At 51.7% G+C, this 10,385-nt stretch overlaps 1 protein-coding gene across 1 annotated transcript; it reads left to right on the plus strand.

Annotated features, from left to right (window-relative positions):
* The first annotated feature begins 1,098 nt into the window (after window positions 1-1,098).
* On the plus strand, window positions 1,099-7,587 carry LOC131825417 (collagen alpha-1(III) chain-like). The gene is made up of 3 exons (XM_059164819.1): window positions 1,099-1,207; window positions 4,150-7,086; window positions 7,318-7,587. The coding sequence occupies exon 2, from the start codon at window positions 4,166-4,168 to the stop codon at window positions 5,168-5,170; it is 1,005 nt and encodes a 334-aa protein (XP_059020802.1). The 5' UTR covers window positions 1,099-1,207; window positions 4,150-4,165; the 3' UTR covers window positions 5,171-7,086; window positions 7,318-7,587.
* Window positions 7,588-10,385: the final 2,798 nt, after the last annotated feature.

The raw sequence follows: 10,385 nt of genomic DNA on the forward strand, positions 1-10,385 counted from the left end.
TCAGTCTCGCTATAGGTTTTGAGATCTTTTTTAAAGGACCAGCTTGGTTCTGTTGACCTTCTCTATTGTTTAACTCCAGTTTCACTGATTTCATCTCTTTGTCGTCTCTTTCCTTCTGCTTGTTTCCGGGTTTATTTTGCTCTTCTTGCTGAGGGTGGAGCCCAGACTATTAAGATTTTCCCTCTCTTCTAATGTAAGGATTTAGTGCTGAAAAGTTCCCTTTGACCCTGCTTTGATGTGTTGTATTTCCACTTTCATTCAGTCCAGTGTCTCTCTTATTTCCCTTGAAACTTCTGTGACCCATGTGTTCTTCGGCGGTGTGTTGGTTTATTCCAATTGTCTGGAGAGTCTCCCATTGGCTTTCCGTCACTGATGCCGCATTTGATTGTGCCGTGGCACAAGAACACACTCTGTCCTAATTTTAGCTCTGATTTGTTCTAATTCGTTGAGGTGTGTTTAATGGCTCATGATGTCATCTCCTTTGGGGTATGTCCCATGAACATTTGAGAAGCATGTGTTCTGTGCTGTTGGTTGGGGGAAGCGGTCTGTGAATGCTGACTGGGTCCTCTTGGTTGGTAGTAGAGTTGAGTCCTATATCCTCCCTTGTTTTATGTCTTGCCTCAAACTGGCTGAGATCTTTCACGGAGGGCCACAGCTGCTGCCAGTCCTCTCTGTGTGGCTATACCCCTGGAGCCCAGAAAGTTCCCTCCCTCATCCTGGCAGAGCTTACCCTTCCAGATGCCACAGCACGTGTTCTTGGGAGCCCTAGGATACCGGGCTCTCTAACCCTGCCCCCTCATTGTCACTTTCCTCCGTGACCCAGTTTTCCATGCCATCTGTTTCCTGCTGTGGCCTCGTGATAAGATCCATATCTCAGAGGGATACTGCAATTACCCTGGACTCCTACAGCGGAAATTCCCACCAAAAATGAACTCAGAGAGTGAAATAGTTAGCTTTGGGCTCCAATAAAGCACATAAGAGACTTACATTTCTACTCAGAATGCCAAAAGCTGCACAGAACATTCCTCCCACGCTGGCAACGGTGAAAGTCAGATGATGAGTCACAAAGGAACAAAGTAACTGAATTCCGAAAAGGAATGAGACCCTTCAAGGAAAGAGAGAGAGAGAAAGGGCAGGAACCGTTTCATCTTTGATGGGACACCGAAAAAAGATGTGACCAACACACAGATGGACAAGAAAAATTCAGGTAAATTTTGAGACGTCCTAACAGGCTGATCCTATGACCGTTGGTAAGAGATGGCAGTCCTGAACAGAGAGACCTCTGGGTGACACAGGAGTGCATGGAGTGACCAGTAGCTCCTCAGGCCCCACAGGCTTCCCAGACTCTCACAGGCAAAAGCCTTTAGCAGAGGGAAAGGCGTCAAACAGTCACACCCCCAGGGCGTAGGCAGACCGCGGGGGGGTTCTCAGGGGACGTGAGAGGAACCTTCCCTCCATGGGTCCATCCTATAGGGACAGCTAAAAGCTGAAGGGTCCGGGAGCCCTGAGAAAGACTGTCCCCTCCAGTACCGCACCCCACTATAACTGGGAGGTCCCTGCAGCCGGGAGATGAGACCTCTTTATGGAGAAGAGTGATGCCCCCCACCAAAGAGGGGGCTTCTGTTAAAGGTAAAAGGGAGTATGGACAATGGCCAGGTGCCCCGCAACCTCTTTCTCAGATGGAAAAGGGGGAGGGATACATTTCTAAGAATATACTCTTCAATAAGGAAGTTTTTATGACGACTCTTCCAGTAAAGAACCGGCTGATGAGAACTCTTTATACCCAACGTTATATGCAGAAAACGTGCTTCCCGGTGCCTTCCTAACCCCGACCCCCGGCCCTGTCCCTCCGTCTCCAGCATACTGAGGCAGAGACTGAAGGGAGCAGTCCGAAGATGGGGTACGAGCACGCACTGAAACCTGCTCTGCCAAGGCGAGTCATTTCCAGGAGACAGTAGAGCAGGGAGTCGGTCGCCTGGCCCATGGGCTTCTCAGAGAACTGGCGTTTAGTGCCAAGTTCACCCAAGTGCAAAGCCGTTCAAGCAGAAGCACACCTCGACAGAGTGGGCGTGTCCATGAAGACCCTCGGGGCTTCCGAGCGGGGATGGTGGCTTCTCTTCTCCACCAGACTCAGGCCGTCCCGGGAGGGAGCCCTGCCTCTGCCGGTAATACTCGCGCCCATGGAAGTGCGGAGTTACGTCCCTGGGAAAGGAGGAAATGAAAGCCACAAGGGAAGATCACGGAGTTCGGGAGCGAGACGGTGTTCTCCGTTCTCCGGAAATGCATGGACGCGGGTCCTTTGCATACGGGAGACCAGATGTGCCGTCAGGACAGGGCCCCTCGGCAGCGGGGCCAAGCAGGAGTCTTACTGGGGAGACACTGGTGTGGCAGGAAGGAACAAGCACAGGGGGCTTCAAAGCCCCCCCAGAGTTCTGGGGCCCTTCTTCCAACGTATCCGAGTCCTCAGGAACTGAGAAGGCTGCCATGTGCGTTTCCTCCCCAGCAAAGGGTCCAGACATTGCAAACAGGCACACAGGTGTGCACACGTGCACACCCACACATGCGCAGGTGCACACCCATGCACACACATGTCCATGCGGTGCACGCCCAGGCCCACGTGTGTGCACGCCCATCGGCACACGCACTTGTACGCACACGCTCATGCCTCCTGCCCTTCCTTCCCGGGGCTCTGTCTTCTCCACGGCCGGCCTGGTGAGAAGGTGCCTCCCACCCCTACTCCGGAGGACCCGCTCCGCACGGCCCGCAGCCAGCCCCCCACAAATGAAGGGTCACCCCCACCAGACCCGGGGTTCTCCCAGCCAGTGGTGCCTCCCAGTGCACACGGGAAAAACTGAAAGCTTCTCTAATCCCTTCCAGGAGAAACTGAAAACCCCGGGGCGGGGCGGGGGGCAGAGGAGCAAGGGCAGGCCGGATCCTGCTTTCACTGCGCAGTGAGAAGCTAGAACACACGGAAGGAAGAACAGGAAATTCTCAGACTGGAAACTTTTTCGTGGTTAAAAAGAAATGGAAATTGATGCATCACTGACACTTTAATGGGGATTAGTCCTCTGATCACGTCTGCCTGCTGCTGACAAGAAAGGGCTTCTCAGGAGACAGATCCATCATCCTGCCGCCTCGGGAAGGGCCTGGAAATGCGCTTCTTCACATGCCCTTGAAATGACCTCCTCGGGACACTGCTGGCTCTCAGTGGGAAGGGACCTGGGGAGCGGGGATGGGGCGGGGAGAGGGGCTCCCTGGTGCAGCCACGGGACAGTGATAACTGGGTCCAAATTCAGGGTCGTCCTTTGCTGACCTCCTGGGCTTCAGCTCTAGGGCTTGAAAGAGGAGGAAGAATCACCTGCGGCCATCCTTGAGGGGTCAGGGGTGATCACCGATGGCCCATGATTTAATCAACAGGGACCTTGCACTGACGCTTCTGTAAAAAACCCTCGCTGAAGTTCAGAGACCTTCCAGGTTGCTGACTGCAGGCCCTCGCCAGGCGGGTGGCGCACCCCGACACTGGGGACGCCCTGCTGGCTGGAGGGCAGTCCGTGGGACCAAGCCCTGGCCAGTGCCGGCCTTGAACTCAACTGTGGGACGTGCCCCGGCATCCAGCCTGGAGAGTGATTTGCTGTGGCCTCAGAAGTGAAGATGAGCGTGTCCAGCAGACGCTGATTTCCAAGCAGAGGCAGAAAGCTGACCAGCGGGTGCTGGGGCGCGGGGAGGGGGACCAGCGCGACTGCTGAGCGGGTGCCGGTTCCCTTTCGGGGCGACGGAAACAGTCTGGAGTTAGTAGGAAGGGACGTACAACAAGACGAACCTACCAAAAATTACTGAACTTAGACACGTTACAACAGTGAATTTTATGTTATGTAAATTTTATCTCGGAAAACATAACATCAATATAGAAATTATTAATGATATTTTACATTCCCTTCTCCACACGAAGTTTTCAAAACCCAGTTGTGTATTTGACGTTCCCCACACACTCACGCGCCGGCCCAACGCTGTATGTTCGAACGGCGCTCCAGGGCAGTCTTTGAGAGATGATTTATATAAATACACATTTTTAATATGTCTCTGCTTTCAAGTCTCCGTCTAGTTGAGCAGCAAACACAGAGACTCATGACACAGCTTTTATCATTGCAGGAGGCAGAAGGGATCCATGCCACGTCCACCCCGTCTCCAGCTGTGGCCTCAGTGCCCATCACCCTGCCTAACACCAGCAGAGAAGAGAGCGTCCGCGTGGCCCAGAGACTGCAGACCGCCATCATGTCTAGTCCCAAAACAGGAGAACAGGGCATCCACTAGGCCCGGAGAACACAGACCCCCATTATGTCTAGTCCCAAAACAGGAGGAGAACAGGGCATCCTCTGGGCCCGGGGGAAATGGACCCCCGTCACTGGTCCTAAGTCCACAGGAGAACAGAACATGCTCTGAGCCCGGGGCAAACACACCCCTGTCACCAGTCCTAAGTCTGCAGGAGAGCAGGGCATCCTGTGAGCCCGGGGCAAACGGACTCCCATCACTGGTCCTAAGTCTGCAGGAGAACAGAGCATCCGCTGAGCCCGGGGCAAATGGACTCCCGTCACTGGTCCTAAGTCTTCAGGAGAACAGGGCATCCTGTGAGCCCGGGGCAAATGGAACCCCGTCACTGGTCCTAAGTCTGCAGGAGAACAGAGCATCTGCTGAGCCCGGGGCAAATGGACTCCCATCACTGGTCCTAAGTCTGCAGGAGAACAGAGCATCCGCTGAGCCCGGGGCAAACGGACTCCCGTCACTGGTCCTAAGTCTGCAGGAGAACAGGGCATCCTGTGAGCCCGGGGCAAATGGACTCCCGTCACTGGTCCTAAGTCTGCAGAACAGAGCATCTTGTGAGCCCGGGGCAAACGGACTCCCGTCACTGGTCCTGAGTCTGCAGGAGAACAGGGCATCCTGTGAGCCCGGGGCAAACGGACTCCCGTCACTGGTCCTAAGTCTTCAGGAGAACAGAGCATCCGCTGAGCCCGGGGCAAACGGACTCCCGTCACTGGTCCTAAGTCTGCAGGAGAACAGAGCATCCGCTGAGCCCGGGGCAAACAGACCCTCATCATTAGTCCTAAGTCTGCAGAACAGAGCACCCACTGAGCCCGGGGCAAACGGACCCCCATCACTGGTGCTAAGTCTGTAAGAAGACAGAGCATCGGCCGGTCCAGCACGCACAGGCGCTCACAGGCCTTCCCCCACCTCCTCACAGGGACTTTCTCCCCGTGTCCTCCTCTCACTGTCTGGATTAAAAGTTTTTCTCCCCATCTGTCTACTCTTTGAGAGTCATACCCTTGTCCTCTCCCTAGTTTCCCAGTGGGACCACGTATATTTTTAACTGTCTGCTTAGATTCAACACGTGTGACATCACGAGCTCACCGTCCTGCAGCCCGTGAACAGCTCGGGGCCTTTGCCCGGGCCCTACAGTCCACGCGCCCCTACACACCCACTCCTCTCTGCACCGCAGCTTGCCTGCTCTGGCTTCACCGTTTCTGTCTTGCCGAGCCCCCTCTGCTTTTGCTTGTTCGAAAATGTCTGTATTTCATTCATGATCACTGAGCCACGTCTACCAACCCTCGGTTTGCACCTCGATCACCGCACCACATCCCCACCGTCCTCACGGCCCCGGAGATGCCAGCTGCTAGCCCACAGCTGAGTCAACATTCAGCTTTGCTCTCTGTGTGCTTTTAGGATCTTATTTTTGTCTCCCAATTGGTAAGTGGAAGCAGGGGGCACGCGGAGCTTCAGGCAGAGATCAGGCAAGAGAAGAAATGGAAGACGAACGTAAGGATAAGACGGACTCACATTCCCCATCTGAAGAGGAGCCGGCGCAGAAAAGATGGAGACAGAAGTAGGTACGGGCAAAGACTGGGGGGGAGTAGTGTGCCCCTGCCTCCACCTGCCAGGCTCTTCTCTGTAGCTCATCGAGTTACTTCGGGCTGGGAGGAAGTGGTCCAGAGAACAGCAGACCCCACAATAAGATACACATATTTATGTTTTGTTTTTTTTTTTAAGCAGGCACAACGTGGGGCTTGAACTCACAACCCTGAGCTGAGGTCAGGAGTTGGACGCTTAACCGACTGAGCCACCTAGGGGGTCCAGATACGTATTTATTAAATAAGCGTATTCCTGCTCTGCCATCCTTGTACAGTGCCTCATGGCCAAGATAGCTGCTAGAGCGCCAGCCATAGCACCGCATGCCGTGAAGGAAGAGAGAACACATTTCCCCTCATATTTGGAAAACGTGCCTCGCTGAAAGCAAGATTCCATCACCAAGAATAAACGTGCAGGGGCGCCTCGGGGGCTCAGTCTGTGAAGCGTCTGCCTTTGACTCAGGTCATGATCCGGGGTCCTGGGATCAACCCCACATCCGCTCCCCTGCTGGGCAGGAAGCCTGCTTCTCCCTCTACCTGACGCTCCCCCGCTTGTGCACTCACAAGCGCTCGCCCTCTCTCTGACAAATGAAAACACATTTGTTTAAACAAGTGAATCACGGCTTTGTCAGGACCTGGCCCCTGAGCCGTTTGTTCCTCCTTCTCCAGGAAGATGATGCCGGAGCAACGATCCCGTGTGCCCGTCCACACCCACCCATTCCCACCCTCTCCGCAGACCAGCCCACGCCATCCCCAGCCTCATCCAGCTTCCAAGGCCGACTCCAGGGGGAGGCAGAAGATGGATTTCCACGTCCTTGTCATGTGGAGGGGCGCGCCCGGTGGGAGAGGTTTGCCGAGGCTGAGCCTGGCCCCACGCATCCATCCCGTCTTCCCAGGGCTTACGGGGGGCGGCGGTCACCCCAGGCTCAGGGTGACGGAGGGATCACTCGCATCCAGGAAGAGCTTGCTAACCTGCTACGGTCTCCGTCTCTAACAGGCGTCCTCTGTTTTACCAGACTGCGCCCTGAGAAGTCCAGTCGAATATGAGCGGCAGAAGGGGGCGGGGGCAGAGCGCAAGGGGCTGGGGGAGCGCCGTCCCCTGGAAGGAGGGGGGCGGGGGGAGGCGCCCACGGCCTGGGATACAGCCAACAGAAAACACAGACAAGAGGGGTCAACTTGGGGCACCTGGGTGGCTCAGTGGGTTAAGCCGCTGCCTTCGGCTCAGGTCATGATCTCAGGGTCCTGGGATCGAGTCCCGCATCGGGCTCTCTGCTCAGCAGGGAGCCTGCTTCCCTCTCTCTCTCTCTGCCTGCCTCTCCGACTACTTGTGATTTCTCTCTGTCAAATAAATAAATAAAATCTTTAAAAAAAAAAAAAAAAAAAAAAAAAAAAAAAAGAGGGGTCAACTTGGGGCTGGCAGACCAGTAATCACTGTTCAGAGAACCGTGCTCGGCTCATCAATGGCAAGACCGACTTCTTAAGAAAAAACTGCAGCCACCGGCCATTTACAGGAGATGCACCAAAACCATAAGGAAGCAAGAAGGAGTGAGGAAGGGGACGGGGGACACAGGAGAGGGTGATGCGGCAACTGTGAGACCAGGTCAAGCTGTCTTGGAGGCAAAGAGCCTTACCGGGGATCATGAATGCGTCAGTCGTAGCAAAGGAACAGTTCCTAGGAATGACACACACAGCTTGAGCCTGTGGACGGCTCGGTGACGTTTTCAAAAAAGCATGTGAAGCCAAAATATAAGAAGGACCCTCATCATGTCCTTCCCTCGCTCAGCAGTCCATCAGGAAGCGGCAGCAGGCAGGGCTGGGGTGGAGCCCGGGGCATGCGGCCGTGAAGGGCAGGGCTCAGACCCTGCTGAAACCCAGGTTTGGTTTCCAGATGCCCGTCCCCAACCTACGGAACCGGCCTCCCTGGAGAGACACGGACACTAGGGCGTGGGCAGGGGAGGCAGCAGATAAGCCTGAGATCTCCGTGTACGGACAGTACAAGAGGCTCAGAGTGACGGGACATGTCAGAAGCGAACGGATAAAGAACCAGGCTCCCTCCGGGGCCCACACTTACTTTTTCGAGTGGCCCTCCTAATGGGGGTGCGGTGGTATCTTAGTGGGTGTGGTCTGCCTTGCGCTACTGATGAGTGGTGGGGCGTCTTCTCATGTGCTGTGGGATGTCTGTGTGTCTGCCCTGGACACAGGTCTGTTCGAGTCCTTTGTTTTTTAACTGGGTCGTTTTACAGGACTCCCTTATCAGATATTGGATTTGCAAATATGTTCTCCCATTGTAGTAGTCGTCTTTTTACTCTGTTGATCGTGTCTTCTGATACAAAATTTTTTAAAAAATTTTTCATGAACTTCGATTTGCCCGTTTGTCCTTTTGTTGCCAACGCCTTTGACGCCACATCCAAGAAATCACTGCCAAGTCCAAGGTCATGAAATCTTACCCCTACTGTCTTCTTCTAAGAGCATTACTGTTTCAGGTCTTACTTCCTGGTCTTTGATCTGTATTGACTTAATTTCAGGATATGGTGTGAGATAGGGGTCCAGCTTCCTTCTCTTGCACGTGGATGTCCAATTTCCCAGCACCATTTGTGGAAAAGACTGTCCTTTCCCCGTTGAATGGACTTGGCACCCTTATCAGAAAACATCTGACCATAAGTGCAAGGGTCATTTCTGGCAAAAGTAATTTCTGGGCTCTTTATTCTATTCCATTGGTCTGTGTGTCCATCTTTATGCCAATACCATAGCGTTTTGATTACTGTGGCTTTATAAGAAGTTTTGGAATCGGTGAGTGTGAGTCCTCTGGCTCCGTTCCTTCTCAACATTGTTTTGGCTAGGAAGGGTCCCCCGAGATTCCATGTGAATTTTACAATCAGCTTTTCTATTTCTGCACTGAGTTCTGTAGACGATAGTACGGACGTATTAACACGTTCTGATCCATGATCATGGACAGTGTTCCCAATTATTTATGTCTTCTTTAATGTCTTTCAAAAATAAATGTTCAAGTGATGAAAACGTTCTTTTCAAAAATGCTTCATTGTTCAAGTCTCTTCCTCTCCGGGTTACGCTCCTAAGTATTTTACTCTCTTTGATGTTGCTGTAACTGTACTGCCTTTGTATCTTCCTTTTCAGGCTGCTCACTGTAAGAGCACAGAAACGCACCTGACTCGTGTGTGTTGACCTTCAATCTTGCTACTTCGCTGACTTCATTTTTTTTTAGTTCCCACAGTTGTTTTTTTGTTTTTGTTTCTTTATGGAAACTTGGGGGTTTTTTACATAGAACACCATACATCTGTGAACTGAGATAATTTTACTTCTTTTCCAATTTTTATTCCAATACTTCCAATACTTTTCTTTTTCTCGCCTAACTGCTCCAGTTAGAATTTCCAGTATTCGTTGAATAAAAGAGGCAAAAGCGGGTCTCCTCGCCTGATCCTGGTCTTCGAGGAAACGCTTTAATCTTTCCCCACTGAGTACGATGTTCAATGTGGGTTTCTCACAAATGGCCTTTATGGTGTTGAGGGTGTTCCCTTCTATCTCCAGTTTGTTGAGTGTTTTACTATAAAAGGGTGTCAAATTTTGTCACATGCTTTTTCCACACTGGGATAATCATGTGGGGTTTTTCCCTTCGTTCAATAGTTTATGACATTGATCAGTTTTCATGTTAAAGCTTCTTGCATCTCAGGATTAAAGCACACTTGGTCATGGTGTACAATCCTCTCACGATGAGTTTGGTTTGTTTGCGTTTTGTTGAGGATTTTTGCATCTACGTTCACAAGGGATATTGGTTTGTAGTTTTTTTCCCCCACAGTGTCTGGTTTTGGTATCTGAGGGATGCTGGCCTCACAGAACGCGTTAGGATGTGCTCTCACTTCTTCAGTTGTCTGAAAATGTCTCGGAAGGACTAACACTGGTTCTTCTTTACTTGTTTGGTAGAATTTACCAGGGAAATTTTTCAGGTAGAAGTTATCAGGGTCCATAGCTTTTCTGTCTTGGGAGATTTTTTATTATTATTACTGCTTCAACTTCCCTACGAGTTATAGGTCTGTTCAGATTTTCTATTTCTTTGTGATTTTGTCTTAGGAGGTTTTGTGTGTCTAGGAACTTGCCCACCTACATGGCCAGTTCATTGGTGCACAACTGTTCATGGCACTCTCTTATAATCCCTTCTATTCCCATCGAATCAGCAGCAAAGCCCCTACTTTCACTTCTGCTTTCACAGGTTGAGTCTTCTCTTTTTTTCTCAGTCTGTCCAGCTAAAATGGTGCCGTTCGTTTTCTCTACTGGTTTTCTATTCCCCATTTCAGTTATCACCGCTCTAACCCTTATTACTTTATTCCCTCTGCCAGCTTTGCGTTTACCTGTTTTTTTCCTAGAAACTTAGATTGTTGATTTGAAATGTTTGGGCTTTTTTTTTTTTTTTAGATTTTATTTATTTGAAAGAGAGAGGAGAAAGAGAGAGAGCGAGCACTCGTAGGGGAAGGG

This window comes from Mustela lutreola, chromosome 2 (genome assembly GCF_030435805.1).
Source record: "Mustela lutreola isolate mMusLut2 chromosome 2, mMusLut2.pri, whole genome shotgun sequence".
NCBI classification, from domain to species: Eukaryota; Metazoa; Chordata; class Mammalia; order Carnivora; family Mustelidae; genus Mustela; species Mustela lutreola.

Bases quoted from the DNA above. Each gene is read 5' to 3' on its own strand.
- LOC131825417 (XM_059164819.1), top strand. From the start codon at position 4,166: ATGCCACGTCCACCCCGTCTCCAGCTGTGGCCTCAGTGCCCATCACCC.